The sequence below is a fragment of the Rhopilema esculentum genome, chromosome 21 (assembly GCF_057945365.1).
Source record: "Rhopilema esculentum isolate cy_ngs chromosome 21, ASM5794536v1, whole genome shotgun sequence".
In the NCBI taxonomy this organism is placed as follows: domain Eukaryota; kingdom Metazoa; phylum Cnidaria; class Scyphozoa; order Rhizostomeae; family Rhizostomatidae; genus Rhopilema; species Rhopilema esculentum.
In genome coordinates this window covers 4,601,504-4,626,158 of record NC_142835.1, presented here as the reverse complement: position 1 = coordinate 4,626,158, position 24,655 = coordinate 4,601,504, and the positions used below count along the sequence as shown (strand labels likewise).

The 24,655-nt window shown below is 35.2% G+C and overlaps 3 protein-coding genes across 13 annotated transcripts in view; 1 reads left to right on the top strand and 2 right to left on the bottom strand.

Annotated features, from left to right (window-relative positions):
- Positions 1 to 980: 980 nt before the first annotated feature.
- On the bottom strand, positions 981 to 11,582 carry LOC135684978 (ubiquitin-fold modifier-conjugating enzyme 1). The gene is made up of 6 exons (XM_065200715.2): positions 10,674 to 11,582; positions 10,117 to 10,184; positions 8,881 to 8,944; positions 3,086 to 3,162; positions 1,797 to 1,887; positions 981 to 1,106 (listed from the first exon to the last, which is right to left on the bottom strand). The coding sequence occupies exons 1-6, from the start codon at positions 10,794 to 10,796 to the stop codon at positions 1,029 to 1,031; spliced, it is 501 nt and encodes a 166-aa protein (XP_065056787.1). The 5' UTR covers positions 10,797 to 11,582; the 3' UTR covers positions 981 to 1,028.
- A 149-nt stretch (positions 11,583 to 11,731) lies between these two features.
- LOC135684971 (uromodulin) overlaps positions 11,732 to 24,655 on the bottom strand; it is a 41,342-nt gene continuing 28,418 nt past the window's right edge. For 9 of the 10 annotated variants that reach the window (XM_065200700.2, XM_065200706.2, XM_065200703.2 and 6 more), the window contains one exon: positions 11,732 to 24,513. In XM_065200700.2, the coding sequence (XP_065056772.2) occupies positions 24,204 to 24,513 (310 nt within the window). In that variant the 3' untranslated portion in view covers positions 11,732 to 24,203. The remainder of the gene's footprint in view (positions 24,514 to 24,655) is intronic. The other variant, XR_016145205.1, reaches the window with a different exon arrangement.
- LOC148957591 (intraflagellar transport protein 46 homolog) lies at positions 15,029 to 22,108 on the top strand. 2 transcript variants are annotated; one of them, XM_089115159.1, is made up of 12 exons: positions 15,029 to 15,184; positions 15,839 to 15,959; positions 16,340 to 16,416; positions 16,618 to 16,823; positions 16,954 to 17,028; positions 17,474 to 17,567; positions 18,112 to 18,193; positions 18,827 to 18,879; positions 19,626 to 19,805; positions 20,166 to 20,226; positions 21,419 to 21,504; positions 21,971 to 22,108. In XM_089115159.1, exons 1-12 carry the CDS (start codon positions 15,161 to 15,163, stop codon positions 22,073 to 22,075), a joined length of 1,164 nt encoding a protein of 387 aa, XP_088971285.1. In that variant the 5' UTR covers positions 15,029 to 15,160; the 3' UTR covers positions 22,076 to 22,108. The 2 variants fall into 2 exon arrangements, with proteins under 2 accessions (XP_088971285.1, XP_088971284.1); XM_089115158.1 differs by having other exon boundaries at positions 16,615 to 16,823.

Sequence of the window (24,655 nt, the reverse complement as noted above, 5' to 3'; positions counted from 1 at the left end):
CCATTTTCAAGCTAATTGCCTAAACATACAAGGGGCACACACAACCACCCCCCATCTGGGTTTGAGTCTGTAACCAGGTGGTAGTGACCACTCCTTATCTCCTTTTTTCTCATTTTTTCCATTTTGGATTTTACAACTTTATTCACACATTGGTTTTTTAGTTTTTACCTTCTATAGCTATAAAAACATTTTTAAATTTTTTAATTTTAACTACATAATCTGAAAGAACGGAATAAAATACCTTTCATATTGCAAAATCAGTTAGATATGTTTCAAATAGGGCGAGATATGGCCAATGAAAGATTTCAAATTTGCTAATGGATTACTGTTTTTCTGGCCTGGTTCATAAAGCTAAGAACCAAGACCAAATTACAGAGGTTTGATGGGAAAAGAGCCTGTGCTTATGTGGCCACATCTCAGCCAATTTGCGACACACTCGACTGGTTTTGAACATTTAGAGGTGTTTTATAATGCTTTTCAGGAAATATGATCAAAAGTGAAAAATTCTAAAATTAGATTTTTGTGATCTCATCATTTCGTTACTATATTGACCTAATACTCAGGTTTTCTCTCCGACTGGCGAATCTGTTATAAACTGAATACTTGTTAACGACAATTTTATTTATTGTTACAAAAAAATGGTCAATCTTCAGATTGTTATAATTCCCATCAAATTATTCTCCAGTTTACTTTTCCAGTATAAGCTTAGAAGGGGGCAGCTTACAACTTGGACGTCGAAAGTATTTCAAAATTGGAGAGGCACACGTAAGAACAGCACAATGTCTCAAAAAGGGCACTTTCAAAAAATCCTGAAGATGTCACTTTTCAGAAAAAAATGTTTTACCAAAAGTTAGTTAGAGAAAACGTGGGCCCCTGGTGTATCCCAGTCCTTAACGAATTGTGATAGAAAATGATCCGATGGTTATAACAGATGTGTTTCAAAATAGATGCAGATTTAACATGAAAAGAGAATCCACAGACAGTTCGATGAAATTATTATCCATAAATTACATAAATTATTATACATTTTATTTCTGATCATCCTTGTGAACAACTATTCCTTTTTCTACCAAATCAGGAATTTCAACAGCAAGCCATGGTCCCAACTGAAACAAAAAAGTCAGTCTGAGAAGTTTTAACGAGAAAAGACATGCAGTGCCATTTAGGAAAGTATTAAACAATTGATTTTAATTTGCTTCGGATAGGTCGAAAGGGGTACCGAATAGAATAGTGAAGGGGTACTACGGTAGGGGCCAGGAACGCCTTAACTCAACCTGACGGTAATTTTCTCGCCAAGGTGGATAAAAGGTGGATCCTTTTTTACCATTGCTGATGAATCTTTATCTGCAGGAGGTGAGAAACGGAGTCAAGTTTTGCTCATTTTGTCACCAAAAATTTTTTCAATCAATAAAACATCACTTGACCTTACTCAAGACGTATTGGTTTTTAAAAACATAAAAAACCACGCCTTCACAGACAACACCTCCTGTCAAGTCTTCAAGAAACTTAAGCCACTTTCCCCTGGTACATTGGCATCTAAAATTCTTATAAGAGAGGCATTAATTGTATATGTAACAAAAAATAGACGCAGAAAGCATTTCGATATGGAGGGGAGGGGGCACTCTTAGGCAAGAAGGGATAGCCCCTAAAAGGCAGGGGCGGTTCCTACGTCTAAGTCGCAGAATAAAAACACAATTGTTTTGTCAAGCGAAACCTCTATGAAACTCTAGTAGAAACACTTCAACTTCAACAAGGACTCAAATAAAACCAATAAAAGCATGTTACTATGAACTCACCCCTAATGCCATAGCATGAGCAATTCCAAATTTTGGCACATTTCTTGCCCACAGGGGCTTGAAATGATCAGTTAGGCATATTTTTCCACCCCTTTAAGTAAAAATATTAAATGTGAATACCACGATAATGACAACATAATCTATATAACAATGCAAATACAACGATAACAATTTAAACATTATCTGACATTTTTGGGTAAATGGATAATGAGCCAAAGCCAAATTTTGTAAGCCATAGAGTGCTGTCGTAAAATATTGGCTTTGGTTAATTCATTTCAAATCCATTTTGAAAAAAATCGAGTCGCAAAGACAATAAAAGCCACAATGAGTAATTTTGGAAACATAATTTCCTTGACATATAGACTTTCCTTCTCAAGTTACCTTCTTTTCTCTTTGCAATCGTTTGATTTCAATCTTGTTTTCTATATGTACGTCCTTACGAGTAAACATCATTTTGTTAAGCCTTTTACACATTGCTCTATGATTTGGTCATGGGGCAGTCAGGTCTTCTGCACTCTCGGTATCGTCCTTGTTATGTTAGAAGGGGTTCGTTAGTGGTTATTTTCTTTAGTAATTTCATTCATGGAAGTTTTATATTTGACATAAAAAAATTATTTGTATCGCTCGCCAGCGACATCCTGTCAACACCACGACCGTACCCAGAAATTGGGCTACTTCAAGGGGCTCCCTACCATTACATTTCTGAGCAAAACGATTTTCTACTTTTTAATACGAGATCTGCCATTTCAGGTCGAACCTAAGCAGAAGCACAAATTTTTAAGCAAAATAAGATGGGGTTTTCTCCTTTCGAACCTGAAAGCTCGGGAATGGCAAGAATTTCGTTGGCTCAATTCATTTTATACTAGGAGCATTCACAGACTCCCAAAGTTTGAGTCGGATACTCAATGTAGCATGATTAGCGAATATTTATGATTCTCTGATTACAGTCAGATTTGAAGAAGAAGAAATGGCTTTTCATCGAGTACCAAACAAAATGCTTTCGATAAATGGCTGCACCGCCATTAAATTTCTCCCACCCCGTACCTAAGCCTTCAAACCCCCTAAGTTTTACGCGTATGATCAAGTGATTTCCCAAGGAGCCAAAATGGCTTCTTCACACATAAGAAAAATGTGTCTTCATACACAAAAAACACTTCATTGCACGGAAAAGAAAAGGCTTTGCAAAATATTAATGATGATGATAGATTGGTGATACAAAACATTTGTATTTTTATGTTATACTAGGCAAAAGCTCGTGAAAACCACAGAAACCTATTTAATCTACAAACCTGTACATTTTCGCGGTTTTCCCATCAAGTTCTGGAATAGCTATTTCTGGTGCTGTAGTTGGATAGGTAACGGGTATCTAGACAATAAGACAAGAAATAAAAATCAAAATTTTCGGCCAGTTTGAAAACGCGACTTAAATGAAACAAACAAATTAAATCCAAAACAAAAACTGATAACGAGGACTTACACAAAAAGAATCAAACTGAAAATTTTGGAGTAGGTAGAATGTGGAGGTGTCGCACAAGACTTTTGGTCGTATACTTGTTCCTTTAATAAGGGACTTGTACATGTTACTCAATACAAGGGCAGCTAAGCGATTAAGAAATGTCGTTATCGTCATTGCAGTTATAAACAACTTTCTGTCCTGAAAAAAACGAGAGATTTTCTGTGTCGCAGTGACACAACAGTTTCGTAGGAAACCAAAAGTGACAAAAAATTGAGAGTTCTTTTCGATAATTAGGTACCGAAGAGGCCCCCAAAGATTTTCAATGGACAGGCTTTTTGCACTATTTGATGCGGAAAGGGATTAAGTCAATACTTCACCGTAAAAAAAAGAAGAAAAAAATAACTTCTTGCAACTAATAAGGTTGTGTTTTATGTTATGTTTTTGTGTTTCTTAAAAGTAGCTCTTTAGCACTTGGCCTATAAGATCCTTTAAGAATCATTTAAAAACAAAATAAGCAAAGATAAAAAAAGAATATTAATTACTTAGCTTCTTAAAATAAACATTGCATTTTTAATTGTTAGGGATGATGTTAGGGAAAGGCCCAGAAACTAAAGCAAAGCCCTTGCAAGATGAAGGAGAAAGGGATTTGGAAGACTGTGAGGAAAGATCAATCAAGCTTGTTGATTGTATTTTTATAACTAAGGTATAAATTCTGATAAATGTTAAATCGCACTGTAGTTAATTTTTGTACTGTCAAAAAATTTTCTACCCTTAGAATTTAAAAAATAGGTCAAGAAATACCTAATACTTATTACTTAATACACATACTTATTAGCATTCAATACTTACAAATGGAAAGAGACATTAAAATATGTTCTTACTTTCAGATAAAAAGGGTGTGGCAATCAAAACAACAATTAAAGGAAATGTGTCCAGCAAAAGCATGACTATGGCTAAAGCAAGCAACTCTGCTGGGTTTTCAGAAACGTGATTTTTCATGTGATTGCTCCAACCATTACGATCGTTCTGTTTATCTACACTGCTGCGAAGCTAGCTTTGCATGTGAGCAGTTTTGCATCGCAAGAATACCGACCAATCGCAAGCCGTTATTTTGATGGATGACTTGACAAGTTTGGTATACGCAGTCCTTTTATATGGACACATTACCTTTAAAAAAGTATGGATTGAAATCTGAGACAATTTATAATGAGCTCAAAATGGTCCTAAAATTTCTCAAGACTTTTCAAACTTCAGATACAAGGGCTTTGATAAAGCCGTCGTAAGACCTACACATTTTGGTTTAGAACAAAATAGAAATGTAGACCTGCCTTGATGCAAGGTTCCGCAATCATATGACGTCAATAGGATGGGCACACTTTGCTATTGAAATAGCCACCTCAAGTGTGTTTAGTAAAATCTTTTAAGAGTATTGCAACTAAAGGTGACTAATCGTTTTAATTATCTTCACACTTTCAATTCAAGACGTTGCAGTTGTTTTAGATCGTTAAAATTTGTAATATATTGTCCTCCGTCGCACATTTTCACCTTTTACAGAATAACACAATAGATAAGTCTCAATAGACAGCGGAAAATTTGTAATCAATTTTATTGCGTGGTATCAGAATGAGCTTCCACTATGCTGGGTAGCTTTGATTCGCCGCTAACGATTTCCTCCTAAAGATAAATTAATTTTTACCAGGTGGTCTCTAAAACAAAGATAAATTGTTCACAATTCCTCGATCAGATTGAAACTCTTCTCCCGGTAAAGGCAACCCTAGGGCAGGGCCGCTGATAAAATCGAACATTTTTGCGACTACGCCCTTCAGATTAGCTTCAAATGCATTTCAGAAATTTTCATGCAGTTACTTCTTGCAAACGTTTAAACGTTTTATTATTTTTGGGCAAATCTGCTGCCTTTGATTTATTCCATTCTTAAAATGGAATTCATTACTCAATTGCCCTCCTTTTTTATAAGAACCAGTAAATTTAAGTTCAGGCTGACTGTTCTTAATTTGTTCTTAATTTAGTAAGGTGTAAGCAGTGCGAGTGCTAGCTTTTTCGCTCTAAGGAGATGTTCAGGCCTCATTTGCCAACAAAGTGAGTAAGACAGCCTTAATTTGCTGACAAATTTGAATATTCACCGAAAAAGCACCCACACATCGCTAAAATCCTCGATTTTGAGAAAAAACGTTGCTCAAAATTGCATTTTGCAGAAGCTCAGCCTCAGCTTGTTCTTAATTTGTTCTTAACTTTTGACCAGTTTTGAGGCTCGTGTTCTTACAAAATTGTTCTTTTAAATATAAGAGTGTAGGCTCCTAGACCTCGAGGCCTTGAGCAATTTGCCCACTTGCCCCCCGATCTCGGCGGCCTTTCCCTTGGTTTGGGGCTTTGGGGGACAAGCTTTCACTTTTAAGTAAAGTTAGTTTGGAATAATTTATATCCACTTTCTTTTATAAGATTCTAAGTTCTTCAATCTTGCCACATAATGGATTTACGTATGTTATCAATCAATACTTCAAAAAACATACCTTATACTTCAAAATAGGGGGGTTTGGGGTAGAGAGGAGCATACGTTAGAAAAGCTTTGTTTTCAATAATCAACAATATTTCTTACTGAAAAGTATGGGGGTGATGGGTCTTTAGTATAGCCCCTGTTAATCACAGCTCATTGGACAATCAAGCTAATTTTATATTATTTTTAGTATCACGTTCTCTATGTACTCCACCCCCCTCCCCAATCGTCTTTATAATGTAGTTTACTGGTTTATAAGTAATTTTCAGGTATCCCATCGGCGCGAGATATTTAATCGAGATTTAAAAAAATTACAGCTTAATATAAAGTAATTAAAATTCTGTTGCTTGATACAGTGATGCATACAGACACAGAATTCTGTGATACAGACCGTTGCAAGCCAGGAGGGAAAAGTTCAACAACAGGACAGCTTTACTTCAAAAGATATTATTTCAGAATAAGTACTTCATGGGGATCAAAACAAAATCTTGAAAATCAAAAAAATGGGTCTTCCTGTTTAAAAAGTAATTACACAGCAAAAGTCAATATATAGATAACCAATATCAGGCACAATTTGGAAGCTTTGGCCTTATATTCTCGCTTTGATCAACAAAAACGAATCACACAAGACTATAAACAAAAGTATTCTGGGAGGAGTATACAGAACAATACATGTCTGCGGTGCGTCATAGGCCACAATAATCCAAAAAAGGCTCTTGCGGTCAGATTTCAATCAAAAACATCCAACCGCTCTATCGTTACTTGCTATGGAATGAAAAGGTAAATAACCTTAGCTTGACTTATAATAAGGGGAATGAACCTGTATATCAGTGTTATCTCACCAGAAATCAGGTCTGACTAGAAAGGCTAGAAAAAATCGATGATGTAACCCATGCAGTCAATTTCATTTGCTAAAGCATCTATCAAAAAAGACCTTGGAGCTTATGGTTGATTTTCCTGATTTCAAAACTGAAAAGCCAACAGACTTTGTTGATTGAACTTTTTGATGAAGACGTTTCATGTGCAGCAATTTTTCTTTTCGATTTTACACCCGATTTTACACGCGGCCTGCAAATGTTGAGCGTGCCCCATAGGCTGAGACAACTTTTGATTGCGGAGGGAGCAACCCTGATAAATGAGGGAAACAAAAACCATTTTTAATAATATCAAAGTATTTTACTCGTGATACATACATCCTTCCAGCAGGGGCACCAGTGGCGGAGCCACGGGGGAATGGGGAGTGGGGGTTAGGCCCCCCACTTTCTTTATAAAGTTGGCCATTGAGACAGAGGCGGATCCAGAGCAAATTTGAAGGAGGGGCAGTCGGTAGTGGGGGCGCTGACAAATTTCCAAAATTTTTGTTACGAGAGTACGCTGTATACAACAATTTCAGATACCTTTTCAGAATAAACAACATAATTTTGAGGTAATCCTTGAAGCAAATTAACCTATCAGTCTCAGAAACGTTGTCCCCTGATTCTCATTCTTCAAAAGGGGCGCACAATTTCCAAAAACTGCCCCTAGTTGCCCCCCCTTAAATCCGCCACTGCATTGAGATTCTTGCAAATCCGACGAGAAAACGTCGGTGGGGGGGACGTTATGTAGATCGTCAGAAGCTGATTTTGGTGTGAAGCCATTAGTAGACTGAGGCAAGAGACCAAGCATTATTTGTCTACAATTCCAAAAAATCTACTTTTAATAAGCAGCGAGAGAGATATTTCTAACAAAATTTCCAATCAAATCGAGGAAGCTGATCTTCTAGTCCATTATATTAAACAACTAAAAAATTTAGTCTATCGATTAGACATGGTATCCATACAAAAACGATTATGAACTATTTGTACTTTGAACAGATCGTTGTGTTAGATTTTGCAACAGCGTCGCTTTTGAAAGTTATTACTAGTAGCACTTTTTAATAGGTCTTTTCGTGATTTCTACACACGTAAAATTTCTAAATTCAAAAGTCTGAAATTAAGTTTTAGGCAATAGCGTTGTTTTCTACCAGAGAAAATGTTTCCCGCGGGAAAAAAGGGCTTGGTCTAAAAGGGTGTGGTTCAAAAAGGGCGTCTCCAAAAAGGTACGTGGTCCTGCTTTCTTTTTGCCCCCCCCCCACTCATCTTGGGCTGGAGTGACCACTGGGGGCACTCTCGTTATTCAGTCCTTTGCGTGTTGTTCTCTTACAAACTCGAGGGCAGTTTGATAGCACAGAGCAAAAATGCTTGCCACCGTTGGGACTGCATATAATAATTTATACCGTTTGAGAGGTAGCATAGAGAAGCAAGAGATGAATAAGTGCCTTTTAAGCCTTAATTCAATACCATAAATGTAAGTAGATAATTTTTTCTATCTGACTCCATAAAAATGAAGTAGCAGTAACTGGGATAGAATGTTAAGACTTTCCAGAGAAGGCAGATCACGTCAGCATGTTCAGCTTGATACCTTCAAAAGTATAAGTTCGGTACTCATTACAGTATGTTTATCAAGACAGCTGGTTTTGCCATTTATGACTTTCTCTAGTAAAAGAGAATGAAACCAAGGCCAACATTATACTTGATTTTGCATGATTGTTTCTATGGGCAAAAAAGCATTTATCTTGAAGGTATGCAATAGACTAGCAAAAGGAGATAAAATGTTTTCTGCATAAAATTCTGCGATTGTGCACCAACACGACAAGCACCTAGGCAAGACAATGAGCACATTTGGTCAAGCACCTGCTTCTCAAAAAGTAGCGATATTGCGCACCTCATCCATTTGAATTTAAGATTACTTTTTTATCAGAAACATTACTTTTTATCAGAAACAAAACTTGTAAGTTTTTTAAGCATTCATCATTTAGGGAATTGCAACACATGATATGCATGTTAAGCACTGGAAACCTGTTTGTGCTGGTTGTGTATGATGAAAGAACCACTCTGACCACAACGCTTAAAAAACAAGCAGAAAAGCTGTAACATCGATAGTACTGATATTACCACTATTCAGTGCAATTTGAACCAGAAGTTGTGAATCACGCTCCTTGATAAAAACATTGCTTCAAAACGCGCCATCAGCCACACCCCCCCCCTGATTTTCATAAAGAATCTGATAAAAAGCGAAAAAGCCTGACTAGTACTCACATCAAATTCTATAGCAAACTCATACTTCAGTAGGTTACTCATATACCAGCATTTGCCCCACCATCTGAAAAAAGGATTTGTGAGAAAATATAAGAAATTTGCTTGTTTGTTTATTCTTCTGTCTTGAAGGAAGAAGTTCAAACATGGTTTTCAAAGAGCAAACAAAAATTGCATGTAAATCCATAAGTTAGGCACTTATCAACATCAACAGCATTAAGCACTACTTCATATTATTATACAAGATATGTGAAGATTTGAAATCCTATACAGAATTTACAATAGCACTTTTATAAAAATGTCTGTTTGTAAACCACGAGACTAGAAAAAGGAGGTTTGCATACTGAAAATGTGCCTGAAATGGCTATGCATGTGCCAGATTTGCCATACTCTGCAGATTCGGTCACAAAATAGTTCTGAAAAATTTACTATTGGACAAAATTGTCAAGTCTCCATAGCTGCTGAAATTCTAAGAATTCTATTGAGTATATAACTTTGCAAAAACATTGTCATAGTGAAAGGTGACATAATTGAATGTTTGGCTAGAAAGGAAATTAGTGATAAAGGTTTTATGAGCATACATCAGAACCTTGGGTAAGCATCAAAAATACTTCTGTTGGCCTGTCATAGAATGATATGAGAACTACAGCAATAGGACTGTGACATAAAACAAATATAAACTACATAATTGAGTATGGCCATGGAAAGTAGATGGAAAATTCCCGATATGTTAGTTCAGGCAATGATCAAAGAAGAAAACTTTATGTCATCAATTTTGCATTTATTCTAAAATTATTCATACCCTGTAAACAATTTTTTATTAGGAAAACTTTGCAAAACTTCATGATTGGTTTCTTAGTATCATTTAGAATGTTTTTCAGTTGTTGCCAAAAAATAGAATGCTTCTTGGTTGTTGCTTCTTGGTGTGTTTCATGATGGATGTTGTAAATAGGCAACTGCTAACTTCCCAGTTTGCAAGTAGAATTTTATTGTTTAACCTCATCAAAGTTTGTTTGGCACTGTTTGATTAATAATTTTACTTTTTTGTTTGATGACAGAATTTTAATTTGTTTGGCAGAAAATAAGCTTGATAAAAAATTTGGTCGGGGGAATTTTTACTAGAACTGATGATGAAAGGTTGAATACTCAACCCATGTTGCATCACTGAATTGTTACAATTAGGTAACGGTTTGACCAATGTAGATTTTGACAATAGCGAATTACCATAGCACTGCTTACCTGGTTCCTTCTTTGTTTGATTCTAATCTGAACCAGTCATTATCTTGTTCTTTGTTATTACTCACATACTAGAACAAGGATTAAAACATGATCATTTAGTCTAAACCTCAATTACGAGAGACTTCTAAAGATAAATTCTTGATCACCGAAATGTATTGCTCTTAAGTGTCCCAAACTTCTAAAGCTTCGAAAACTTGTAGAATTATGACTACAGATTACTATGGCAGTTAAGTCTTTCAAGCAAAGGTGTAGTGCTTGGAATTAATTTTAACAGGCAGTGGGAAGAATGTTTTTGTTTGGTAGAAAGTTATCCGTAGAAAGTTTGAAATGAACGATTGGTGGATCCTCAAACGAGCGTTTAACAGCGAGAGAGGTTTCCTGGCTACGTTTACTAGTTTGATTTTCACATCGTGTACTTCGACATGTAGATATTTGTCGGCGTAACAATGTAAATCTGATTACATAGAAATTGCAGCGTAAATGCAAATTTACAGAGACATTGCAATGTGACTGGCGTACATTTCTCGTTTTATGCTGTAGAGCAGAACTTAACTTGCCTTGATCAAGGATTGATATTCTTCCTTTAGCCTTGTTACCCAAGCATCTCCGTCCCTAGGCCCAGCTTTTGTCCGCAACAACGGAATTGCTGCTAAAGTTTTCTTTGTAGCTTCGTCGACCATTTTTTTTCCTTGCTGTCCAAAGTTAAGGAGACACGTTTAGTTAAGGTGGTAGAGTTATAAATAATGACAAGTGCCAAAGTTGCATCAATTTTCTGCCATTTGCTATCTCGGTTCTTTGATAAAACGATTATTATGAGTAATAGTTACCAAATAATTTTACTTGATTACATCAGACAGAATGTGGTGACAAACGTGCATCGTCTCATGCCCTGGCAACGATCCAGAGTTTCCTAGATTTGCAAAACAGTCAAATCTTAAACCCCTGGGTGGTGGGTGTCTATAGAAAACAGGAAAGCGCTTTGCTTTCAATTTAACGTTTAAAAGCACAAGATTTATTATTATCTGATTGCTTTATCAGGTTTTTGAGCATACAAAAGCTGTAGCGTAGGAGACAGTACTGTTCGTGCCACAAAGACACAACACGGATATCATCCAATCCATGCCTAGTCATTAAATAGACTAATAAAGTAAATACTTATCCCCAAACAACTATATATCAAGTTTTCACATTTGATCCACGCTTTCATCAGTTTGGTTAAATGTCCAGGTAAATGACTCCTCTTATCTTTCTACGCAAATCTAAAAACACAATCCTAGCACAGAACGTGCGAGACGGATGAGTACTGAAGCAATTATGGCAACATTGAAATTGGTATCCCTTGAAGACAACTTTTTGAATAAATTTGTTCAAGTCACTCATTAAAAATGTGTTCTTCAATTTTCGAATTATGTGCCCTGCAGCAACAATGCTGAACACCAAGTAGTTAGTTTGGGATTCGAAATGAAAATGTTATGATCCTCGTCAGCTGATAAGTACTACAAACTTCTTAGGATGTCTAACCTTGTCAATATCCATCAAAAATGGACTGTTTTCTAATATTCCTCGTCCCTTTTGTTTTACCAACAGACAAGAGTTTTAAATAAAAACAAGCAAATAACAACTTAAAAATTTCTGTTCTCAACAATGAACCCTTCCCACCCCATACAATTATACAATATATGCAAAGATCTCGTACAATCTCTAGTCAATACTTTCTCTAAAAATGTTCTTAGTCTCCACTGTTTCCTGTACAAATTCGGTATTTATACAGCATATACAATTTGCGTTGTGTGAAATTAAAATTCAAAACTTCTAATATAAATATACACAAAATTTAACAAGCACCTATAATTTGACACAAAATTTCTTAAAATGCTTTGCAAAGCAATAAGCGAAGTAAAGTTTCTCGTTTTAACAAGTGTCTGCTCTCTGAAAGTCATAAAAATATGCATAGGCATCCATTTACTTAGGCTGATGTGACATAAAAAAAACGGGTTAGGGTTGTGTTTCATAACATAGGGGATGTTTTGCTTTGTCGAACAATTATTGATTTGCAGCTGACACAACCTAGGGCAGTAGGAAATTTTCAACCAAACAAGAGATCATCAATTCAAAACATTGGCCTGGCCAAAAATGAAAAAGCGGAATTTGAGCAAAATGGAAACCCAAACAGAACTATAAAATGTATTCAAAATGCAAACTTAGCAAAGTTTGTACTTAAAACAGCACCTATTTCATTCTCTTCTTAGCGCTTCTTAATAAGCTTCTTGAGCAACATTTCGAAATTCAAATCCCCGACTTTGCATCTTCTTGGCCTGTTGCGGCTGCTCGTCCTCGCGATGCCAGTGAAAGCGATTATAAATGCCCTGATCTGGGTTGACTTGAAAGTATGAATAGAACCCTTGATTGGATTGATGGTCCCGTCTTTGCTGATCAGTCTGCCATGTTTTAGTCCAGGTGGAAGAAAAATCTTGATTCGCTTGAGACGCTGGTACGAAACTCGGGGCCGACGTGTTCAGTTTGCTGTTCAAAACAACATCGCTGCCACTGTTTGGACGCTGGCCAGCAGCTTTGTTGTGCGTCGTATATCTAGGTACCTTCGCTGCCTGACGGTTACTTGCTTGAGGTTTGTTAGGGTTGTACCTTTTAAATATTGGACATATTGCTCTTCTCCCCATCCGATACGAAACATCGTAAGGGTCGACCCACAAAGCTAGGCCGTCAGGGAACGTCGCTTTCAACTCATCGATACTGATGAAGCTTTCAACAGCAGCATCCTTTAGCATAGGGTCTAAGACACATTCTACATGATTTATGTTTATACATCTATATGCGTTGCCTTTGAGTGGCTTTTCGGGGTGCCAATGATTCTGAAATCTTTGCAACATGAGCTCTTCGAGATTTGTTTTGAAACGTTCACACTGTTCATTGTTAAGGCGATAGTTTTCTTTAAGTTTTCCGCAAATAAACTGCGCTGCTGAAGTTACTTCGTCTTTCATACTTGGACTGTTTGAGATAACTTCACAAATTTTTTCTTTCACTTTATGTCAAGTATCTGGTTTTTCGCGATTGACTTTCTCCAGAACCTTCTATATGATCTTGCTCAAGTGACTCACAGTGCGAGGAATCACGATTTATAGAATTTCTTGTCGACGAAACCAATTCCTCTGTCTCTATTTTTAGTTACGCATATCAAATATTCCACCAATCAGACACTTTCATATCAACATAAATTATCTTATCAACCAATCATAGCCATTCGAAGCTTATTGTATCCATAACAACTAATAGGACTCCCCCAATGCTCAAATTTGTCTCGACAAGCCCGAATCCATTCATCACATTTGGGATAGGGCATTGAGAGAAGCCAATCAAATCGAAGGATTTTGATTGACATTCGCTTGCTAGCCAATAATATTGCTGTGACGCACGAAAAAGTAAACATTAAGCTACAATGGAACAATAGTGTTTTAATACGCATGTGGTTCAATTCATTTCGGTTTGCAAACAATAGGCTCTGTTGTGAACCTTTTGGATTGATGTCAGCTGGTCATTCCTGCGGGATTCTTACGTCATTCGCTTTCGCATGTATCAAGGGACGTTTACCTTCTCCCTTTGTTGCTTCAAATGACCAAATGTGGGAAGATGATCACAAGAAAAACAATGGAAGGAATAATAACAATTCATGTATGTGTGAACCTGATTCTTCTACCGACAAACTGTGCGTGTTGGTTGACTCGAGAAGCGACGTTTTTGAGCTATAAACAAGCAGGCCAAAGCCGCTGATACTCAACTTTGTGGCATCAGTCAATGATAATAATGGTGGCAAACCAACATAAGTTTACCACTTTGTTTAGAGCCCCACAGACCAAAATTTGCTCCGGTGCCCCTGATAAAAACACAAGTAGTAAAACATTTGTTCATGTCGAAAATCATTCAGTGTAATCAGTAAATATATTGTCATCATATAAATTTCTAGCTGAGTTAGTCCGACCTCTACACCAACACCAAATTCACTCTTTTTTATAAAAACACGAGCCTCAAAATTGGTGAAAAGTTAAGAACAAATTAGGAACAAGCTGAGGCTGAGCTTCTACAACATTTTTTCTCAAAATCGAGGATTTTTTAGCCATGTGTGGATGCTTTTTCGGTAAATATTCAAACCTGTCGGCAAATGAAGGTTGTCTCACTCACTTTGTTGGCAAATGAGACCTGTACACCACCCTAGAGCGAAAAAGCTAGCACTCGCACTGCTTGCACCCTATTAAATTAAGAACAAATTAAGATCAATCCAGCCTCGAAAAAATTAAGAACAGTCAGCTTGAACTTGAATTTACTGGTTCTTATAAAAAAAACAGTGTATTATACTGTTTTTATTTTGGTAAGTTTACAAGACATATAGTTTATAGACAAAGCCACCCAACCTGGCAGTCATTTATCACCCTGAAGTCCTTTTCTCTTTCTTAATTAAGAAGCCGATGCCATTTAATAATTTCACCAAAAAACCCAGTGAATATAAAGAAACATTGTATAATTCGGTCCATACTAGGTCTTTTAATATAAAATACGTGTATGTCAAAGATAATTTGTTACTAAATTTTACTTCTTTCATACCGGTCAAGTCTTCCTTTTCATGTTTGTTTTAAGCAATATAAAATATTTCTGACGCGCCATCCGTATTAATTCGTATATTTCGAATCAATGTTGAAAATTGAAACTGAAAGACGATCATAATTTTGCAAAAAATAGATTGAAGCTATAATTTGTGATGGATCCTACAGTGAATTTTTGTAAACTGTATTCATACTGGGTCGCACTTTGTTATGTACACGAAGCATTCATTCTGAATTTGTATTGAAACAAATAAATAACAAATGGCAAAGATATGGTTTTCTTACGTTTAATAGCCCCCCAAGTCTTATGGCAAGGCGTTTTTCCTGCTACCTCGTAATCACAATCGGTTGCAATGAGAACGAGACCAACTTTTATTTCCATGTTGTTAACGCTTGTTGTCATGTCCTAACCTTGATGGCGTTGGATTGAGATGTCAAATTCAACCGACAATAAGGTTTGTATTTAAGTGATTTTTGAGGAAATATATTGTTAAATTGTTCGTTCTTGTACTAGATTTTGCTTTAATCTATAATAAGAAAGGAATTTTCCTTGAATACCTAAAACAAAAGTCACGACTGACTCGAAACCAAAACTTTATAATTGCATACCAAATTTGCTATAGCGCTATTAAAAATAGAAAAAATGGTTTTACACGCTATATGAACGGTTAAGGAGATTTGCACATGGAAATCAAGGCTAAAATGACTGCATGCACAAGCTCACACCCAGAACTTTCATGGTTTTTAGACTAGTTTCTGAGGCTTAAGCAAACAAAAATAGTTACAGATTTGCACTGTTTTCTGAAGAGAAATATGTTTATAATGATTGTTCATAATTATTTTAGTCAGATTTTCGGCTATGTTAAAGGGAACCCGCTTATAGAATATAAAACAAAGGATTTTCCACTGGAATTTGTTCCTATGTTTTTGTAGGTGTTGCAAGGCAAACAACTTTTCCAAAGGTTCGAGTATGTTATTTGAATGTCATCCTAAAAATCAGTTATTCAGAATGCTATTTTCCTCTTGAAAAGCTTTATCTTTTAATGTAAAGCCCATGTCTTCAATTATTTTTACCAAATTACCTAAAGTTCTTATAAACTGTCTTGTAGACAAGGCTGGTAAATAATCAATTGTATGATGAGACTTTGTCAGTCCATGATGATGAAGAAATAGCAAGTACATTCACTCCAAGCCCACGCCCTGCAAGGATCAAAGGACCAAATCAAAACAGTAAAACATTAAAATAATTTTTCCTTTAGAATTTAGTTTCTGCATTTCTTGAGGTTTTACTTGGAAAAATGTAATAAAAAGTTTTCTCATGACCAGCTTCATTTGAAGTCCTCATTTCATAGAAAAAGAAGAACATAGAAGTAAACTTCAAATTTGGTTTTTGAAATTATTAAATGTTACTTGGATGACAGAGTTAAGTGGATTATATTTATTTGGTCAGAAGCATTAAGGCATTTCTTTCGAAATAGTCATGGTTCAAATCTATTTCATATTCAATCAGTTACTGAATAGCAATTGAATAAAAAGTGTCTGCTTTTAGGAATTATTGTATCGTTGTTGTCTGCTAATAGTTTGTTGTGACTTTTTTGATATTTTTTAAGGTACTGAAATGGGAGATTTAGTAAGTGATGATGAATTTGACCATGATAATCTGGTAGAAACAAGTGCGCCACAAAAAGTAAGTATTTCATTTTGTGAATTTTTTAGCTTGGAAAACTGTTCAATAATTTGTGCCATACAGTCCTGAATGTTCAGGATGTTTTGAACCATATTGAGGAATTTCTGTGCATTTTAATGCAAAAATTAAAAAGAGTGATGCCTCAAAAGGGTGAACCATTTAAACTAAAACAGATGATAAATTGTTTTATATATCCAGCAGCCATCAAAGAGAGGACAACCTATAATGGCTCCAAAAGAAAAACCTGCAGTGGTCAAGGCACAAGGGGAAGGAATTCCAAGTGGCAGAACAATTCAAGCAAGTGATGATGATGACGATGAAGAAGATGACGATGAAAATCAGAGTGATTCTAGTGATGAAGAAGAAGATGATGAGGAAGATGAAGTAGCAAAAGGAGCTCTTGAAGGGTATGTTTTTTAAAATTCATTTTAAATCTTTATATATCATTGAGACTCTCATACTTCAAGAACACAGAGCAAAAATTCACACAGTTCAATGTTATGAAGCTGTTCATGTAGTTATTCACTTTTATTCTAGAGCTTATGACCCTGCAGAATATGAACACCTGCCAGTCAGCCAAGAAATTAAAGACTTGTTTCAATTTATAACAAGGTAAAAGTTTTTGTCATTTGATATTTCTTATATTTTTCTGATATCTCTACATCTTTCAATTAGATTTATTATCTGTTGCTGTCAGAAAAATGTTGCTGCAAATTTTGCAAAAAGCTCTGACTGCAAAGTTTAAGATTCATCCTCATTTGCAGCAAAGCTGTCTTGGTGCAAATTTTCTAAAAATGAGCAATATTTTCACAACTAAATAACCAATTAACTAATTTTCTTTCATTCTGACATAAATTTTCAATTCATCTCTATATTGTATATTTTTAGCTTATTGAAAAGCCTATTTAAATTATATTTGCATGTTTGCTTTAGAAAAATTAATAAGACAGTTCTCTATTTCCTCATGTGACAAACTGCTACTTGCTATAAAATTATTTGTTATTAAGTCTCATAAAAGTTTTCAGGCTGTAAATTTTATGCTTGACTTCAATTGTAGGTATACACCACAAAATATTGAATTGGAGCACAAGCTGAGGCCATTTATTCCTGATTATATACCTTCAGTTGGTGATATTGATGCATTTCTTAAGGTAATAAAAAAATTTGCACTCTTGTTGACATGCAATAAATGACTGTGACATAAGGTCACAGATTCAAGTCTAATTTTGTCCATTCATTTAAAGTAGTACCACCATGGTTACTCCAAGGTGCTATTGTCCTGCCTAAAGGTTTGTTGTTCCATCTTTAAGTTGCTTATTGATTCTATCAGGATGTATCCGGGAATTTATGACATGTGAAATCTGTGATGTAATAATCAAAAATAAATATCATGTTTAAACTAAAAATAAATTGAAAAAGATTGAAACAAACTTTTTATATCAGTGGCAACTTTTGGCAAATCTTTCTTTCAACAACTTTTTGTCATTAAATTTTAAACTTTTAAAAATGTCATAGTTAATGTTAGATTGTCTGTAATGGTATAAAAACATACATTTCTATAAGAGATAGATAAATATCTTTATTTCAAGTTTATTTATAAAATATTTACTTAGTCTATATGTACATTGCTGTTTAGTATATACATATAAATGGTTCAGCAATTTCGGAAGCTTGAAAACCCAATTTTGTTCCTAGGTGACTCGTCCTGAAAATAAAGTAGAAGTTCTTGGTTTGCAAGTTTTAGATGAACCATGTGCAAAACAGTCTGACCCAACAGGTTTTTAAAATTAACTGTTATGTTTACAGCAGGAGTAACAAACTTAAGGCCTGCAGACCACATTCAGTCCTCAATGCTTTCCAATTTGGACTTGGAATTATTTTAAAATCTCGGTTTCAACAGTCTCTTCCTTTTCAAAAATCACTAATTTCATATACTTTTGGCATTTATTCTCATTTTATATTAGAATATTCACAGTAGTCTTACTGTATGAGTTCAAATCTCTTCTTTAAAAGTATAGTTATTTGGTTTGTACAAGAAACTGCCATTCTGCTTGGCCAAGAACTAAGGAACATTTTACGTTTAGGCCCTTTTTGGGGTTGATTTGGACAATTTTAGATATTTTAATGCTGTATAGTTTTGGAAGTAATTTTTATCGTTGAAAAAAGGACAGTTTCTGTCTCATATTGCTACTACATAATTTGATATTTCATTAAAGTTTAGCTATCTGTCTGGTAGTTAATGTTGATTTTCCTTAGCAACACTAGATATTCATTTAGCAACACATAGCTTATTCGTTTAATCATTTATTCGTTGAACTTCTGCATAAATGAGATTCTACTTATTACTAGCATGCAGTGTAGAGACTGCTAAACTGAGCTAATATTACAAATGAATGTGTATCTTTTGTAGTGTTAGATTTGCAGCTGCGATCAATATCAAAGCAAACCACAGCTAAACAAATGGTGAGTTAAGTTTCAAGAAACAAACAAAAATATTGAAAGCAGAGGAACATTGCTTATTATATTATTTAATGTTGATAAGTGATTATTTTTATGAAAGTACTAGTTGGTGACTGAATTACAGATTAATGAAACATTGTAAATTTAAAAGCTTAGATGTTTGAAAGTACAGAAGAATCTCCTTCTAAAGGGCACATAAACGACAAACAAAAATTTGCCAAGCCTTATTGCTGCTTCTCAGTTATACCTCCTTTCAAATTACTGCTACTGCTAAATACTTTTTGCCAAGGATGTACACAGGTCTATTATTCTTTCATCGTCTTCTCTTAACCTTGCATTAAATTTGTTATAGAAATATTCCTGTCTGTCAGTTAATGTGGGAATGGGATTTGTACGTTTTTTTCTTTCAAATGCAATTATCGACATAGTAATAAAAGGGTTCAGCAATGCGATCTTCTATGTGACGATCCATTCAGACATTGATGTGATCAGCAATTCGATCATCAATACAGTCATCGCTGTGATTATCAACGTGATCATTAATGTACTCGTCGATCCTATCAGCAATTCTATCATCAATGTAATCATCAATCTGATTAGCAATGTAATCGCCAATGTGATCACGAGTGATGGCATGGAGTAGAAAGTGATAGGAACAACTTGGATCAACACTTGATTGTAAACTGGTGCATAGAATATTTATAACCATTTATTGTTATGGATTATTTGAACATATTCGTCTCGGTTAGGTTGTAAGAAGCATTGATGATGCTGAGAAAAATCCAAAAGCTGTCGATACCTGGATTGAAAGCATTTCTGACTTGCACAAACAGAAACCAGCACAAAATGTTCACTATTCGAAAACAATGCCAGACGTAGAAGGGTTGATGCAAGAGTGGCCACATGACTTCGAGGAAATGCTTAAAACAGTAAGAACCCTATATTTGATATTTAAGTTGACAGTTGACACAATCTTGAACAAAAATGATGCAAAAGCACACAGGTTCTGCAAGCATAGCCGTTGTTTATTGATCTGGTTTGATGTTTAAATTAGTGGTTTCTTTTATGTATTCACTCCAAAGTTATTTAAAGGGTATTTGTTCAAAAGCAGCAAATAGGGTATGTCAAGATACAACAATATTCAAGATAAAGACGAGCTGACTAATTGCCTTAAATTGCTTTAATTCGTCATAAATTGCCTTGAAAAAGGAACAGACACGAAACCTACAGTAATAAGTGAAGTACCAGGAAACTATCAACTGAACATTTGTATGCGTTTTGTTTACTAGGTAGGGCTACCAACTGCCGAGCTAGAGTGTGACCTTCAACAGTACATTGATATTGTTTGTGGTAAGTTTGGGCTTTCCTCTAATCGATATTAAATTTATGAATTCATAGAAAACACTTTCGTTAGACGATTGCTGATGAAGGGAAAGCGAAACGTCTGAACGAAAGCAAAAGCGTTTTCCTTGAGTTTAGTAAAGTAAGTTTATATTTTGTTTACTAAATTTAAACATTTAGTTATATTTTTATTTCATTTATTATTTTTATATTTAAATAATCTATTTCAAGCCTTTCTTGGCTAAAATTTATATGTTTTAATAAAATTTATCAATTATAGCTCTTTATAAATGTTTTTTTTCTGTCATTTTAATTTTTGTTTTTCCTTTGTAGCATTTTTGCTAAGTTTGCGCTGATGTTAAGGTGTGAAAAATGCAATTAAGTTATATACAAGCAAGATTTTTTAAATTGTTTTTTTATCTTAAGCAGCATAGAGGACATGTAATCTTTTAATTGCTCTGCAAGCGATCAAGAAGCGTAGGCGAATACGTAGGTGGAGCCAGCCAGCTATAATGCCCATGTTTGGAAGTACAGCTGTTTACTGTCTCGATGTAGGTCAATTAATAATATATGCGTTTACTGAGCACGCGGGACATACTTTCTTGTTCAAAGTTTAGGTATGCGCAGTCGATTTTAGAATTGACACAGTTGAAGGTGCTGACTTTTTAGCTTGAAAAGAAGCTAATCAGGATTGTACAAAGCTATAATTCTCTGTTTGTAAGCAGGCCACTAGGTTTAGCAGTTTGTAGAAAAATATATTTAGTATGATACGAGCAGGTTCTTCATAAGGATTGCATCTGTCGCTCCTTTTACGTCAATAGCACTCATACTTTTTTCCATCCTTTTCCTTTCTCCTGAAATTTGTATAACCCTTCGTAGACATTTTGCAATATCATCTGATCGCTTTACTTTGAATCGAGAAGAGAAAATTTCATTCAGTTTATCCCCTCGCAGCGTTTAAAAAGCAACAATTTTGATGGTCCAAGCTTGATCATCTATTGTTACTCTACTGTGCCCCCTGTTTTCCCTTTACCCTCTTGTCACCTTCCCTTCGTTAAATCGAAACATCATAAGGCCTTATTTTTGGCTTCTCCTCAATGATCCATTGTTTATCTTTTCGTTTCGTTATCGTTTTGTGGTAGTGATTTGTGCTTAAATGTTTGAGAAATGATAATAGATCTTTCTTACAACCAAATTGCAGGAATCTTGGACATACCTGTTCATAAAAGTCGAGTGCAGTCGCTTCACGTTCTTTTCACTCTCTACTCAGAATTCAAAAATTCACAGGTAATAAAGCTATAATCTGCAGATGTTGTTTTTTGCTGCCACCTTTCATCAGCTCTCTTTTGTAGACCAACATGAACTTTGGCAAAATGTTAACTGCCGGGTGACGACCAGAAACCATTTCTAAGCAAAGATTTAAAAAATGCAAAGTATATAAAATAAAATGAGATGTAAATGATCACAGGCAAGAGAGTAAAGCGTCAGAGAAATTGGCCAGACGACAATCTGAGTAAAACTGCTTAGTTTTTTGATAGCCACTTCTCTGTCTCCGAAACTCTAAAGTGAACAATCTTGTTGCTAAACCCAAGACGATCTTTTTCTCATTAAAACATATTTATAGCAAGTTGAATAAACATACCTTGTATTTAGCTTGTTCAACTTTGCTTCTTCACGTCCTGGTTAGCCAAAGAGAATGTCAAGTCACTGCACTTTTTCATACCAACTTGTGAAAATCCGTTTTTTGTTGTAGCACTTCAATCAACTGGCACGAGATAACCTGTTGTCAAATAAACTGAAAGGGAACAGAGGAGCAGCCAATGAAAGTGAAGATTTCCAGTCTATGACATTTGAGTAGCAAAACTAATGTAAAAATATCGATTGTTAGCATATATTTATTATCCATGTACAATAGTTGGCCGTATTGCCTTAATTTTGCACTTGCTCCATCTTGATCCCAAGTGTAGCACAAGAAAATTCCTGACGAAGAGGTCAACCCCTATAGATTATAAAATTGAGTTTAATCCCGATAAAACCAACTTTGCTTGGCTTCGACAAGTCATTTTTTAGACTTTGCCAAGTACTATTGAAAATTTTTCATACCTCTTGTGAAATGTAGTCCCAAATTTTTATAAAGCATTCAAGTTATAAAGTCCCTATAAATTGTGTGAGCAAGTTGGGAAAAAGGGTTTCTTAAGCTTTTTGCTTCCTTCTGACCTAATTACTTGCCGTAATAGTGAATGCAAACCACTAATTTACTCCCAGAAGCACGCAAAAGAACTCTTGAGAGCAACCTATCCTTTGGAAGTGTAGACAGGAAAAGATGAGGGATCCACGCCTGTTCTCATAATGTTTTGCTTTTGTGAACAGAAATATGAATGTGTTAAATACAGCCTTATGGAAGTGGAATGTCGTCAATGGAAAGGTCGGGAAAGAAGTATTCCAAAAAAGTTTAATTTGAGAAAATTCTTGCAGAAAAAACGATTCTCAGAAGAACACTTACTGAAAAAGTATGTCGAAGGGTATGCAATTGCGCTTAAGAGCTCTTCCTATTTTTTGGATAAAGTAGATTTTAAAGAACCGTTTTGGAAGGCCATAATCCTAGGGACTTGCGGTTTTCACACCTTTTTAAGTGTCGCTGTTCGTAGTCTTAAATCCTTGTTTCCACAGTGTACGGTAAGGATAAAATTTTTCCTCGTCAGGGAATGCTCTAACAACATCGTTGTTTTGCGAATTGGATTATAATTCCAGGGTTCCTCTTAGAAGTGTGGAAACCGCTTTTTTGGAAAAAATCATCCTCGTGCATTGAATATTCTTGTGCTTTCTTTCATTAAACTCGGAATAATTCTTCCTAAGATGCTAATAACCGTGTTTTTTGTGCAAAACAGAAACTTTGCTTAACAGAAAAGAGACTTAAATGATTATCAGCCGTGCCATTTTAGATGAAAGGAATTCTCCATTTCCGGCATGATTATACGTTAAGAAACAGAAGCAACTTGAAGACGACACGCATTTGAATGAATTTAAAGGCAGGATAAACAGGAAGATGACCTTCCACGGGGGATGACGGTTGGGCTAGCATACTTTAGTCAGAGGGCTTCGTTATCCAAACCTTCTAATGGTGCCATCTCTGTATACAGCAATGAAGTAAAAATTTTCTGCAAACAAAAACGTAGACAAACTTGCAGGTGATTGATACGTTCCAAACAAACTGATAATGGTTTAATCTTCGAGCACCCAATATAATGAGCAGTAAAGTATAATAATTGTATGTAATGAAAAAATAACCCTGTGTTATTTAAAAATGTACAAAAGAAAGTCATCAAAACGTTTTAGATTCTAAGGAACTGAGATTCTTTCTAATTGCCTGATGATAATCTTCGTTATTAAACATTACTTCGTAATTACTGAAATATAAAATTCTATCAAAATTAGGGTAAAATTAAAAATTTGGCATATAAAGTTTTATGAATATGTTTTTGAAGAATAAATACGTTCAAATTTCAGCTTACTAAAAGCGATTGCTAAATATTCAGATGACGTTATTTTATGAACTAGACTGTTCAGTAATAAAAATTCTAATTCTACAAAGCTATGATGAAAATAAATTTTCAATAATGGGACTATTGTTTCAGAGTGGAAAACTATTATTGATGCTGCAAATATAAGTTTAAAGTCAACAATAAATAATTTAAAGGTTACGTTATATGTATATACACTAAGTTTGGTAGGGTAAAAAATATATTCTTTGAAAATTGAGCTATGATAATTGTGATGCCAATTTTGGCAAAGCTCATCTCTCTATAGCTTTTTAAGGCTGTTTGCAAAGCTAATCTCCATAACAATTCAGGTAAAAGCTATTCAACGTTTTATTCTTTATAAACTTATCCACGAGTCCGGGTTTGGCTTTTAGACAACACATAAAGACTGCTGAAGTATTTATAATGTAAACTTCTAAAGCATTTAAAATGTCTAATTTATATTTTCTACGAGCGCTTTCTGCTTGGGATAAATAGGGACTTCCTGTTAAGCAAAGTCAACCCAACGAAATGCATCAATTGTTGGTTATTTAATGATGTGTTTAAAGACCTCCGTTTCCTAGTTACAGGCTGTGTAGGCCTGCATTTAGTCTGGCATTCGCTTAGTCCTTCACCTGAATTCAGGAAACAAACCTCAATTCTACATCGTACGTACGAGCCAGATTTTCTTGATCTTTTAAATCGGATTCCTGGAATTTGAAGAATAATCGTCGTGTTCGAAACAGATTTGATTGCCACATTTGCTTCAGTTGGGCATCTAGAAAAAAAGCAAAATGCTAAACATCGATAAGAGGAACATTCTGTTTTGATGAAATTGCACTTAGACAGGGCTGATTCAAGGCTCGTGACTAAAATTTACATGATGTCGGAGGTTCTTAAGCCTAATTTCAAAACGGGGA

Bases quoted from the DNA above. Each gene is read 5' to 3' on its own strand.
- LOC148957591 (XM_089115158.1), top strand. From the start codon at position 15,161: ATGTCAAATTCAACCGACAATAAG. The intron at 18,194-18,826 runs GTTTTTAAAATT...TATCTTTTGTAG, and splicing joins AAAACAGTCTGACCCAACAG to TGTTAGATTTGCAGCTGCGA. The intron at 19,806-20,165 runs GTAAGAACCCTA...TTTGTTTACTAG, and splicing joins TCGAGGAAATGCTTAAAACA to GTAGGGCTACCAACTGCCGA.
- LOC135684978 (XM_065200715.2), bottom strand. From the start codon at position 10,796: ATGGTCGACGAAGCTACAAAGAAAACTTTAGCAGCAATTCCGTTGTTG. The intron at 8,945-10,116 runs GTAAGCAGTGCT...TCCTTTTTTCAG, and splicing joins TCAAACAAAGAAGGAACCAG to ATGGTGGGGCAAATGCTGGT. The intron at 1,107-1,796 runs GTGAGTTCATAG...TTTTTGTTTCAG, and splicing joins CTCATGCTATGGCATTAGGG to TTGGGACCATGGCTTGCTGT.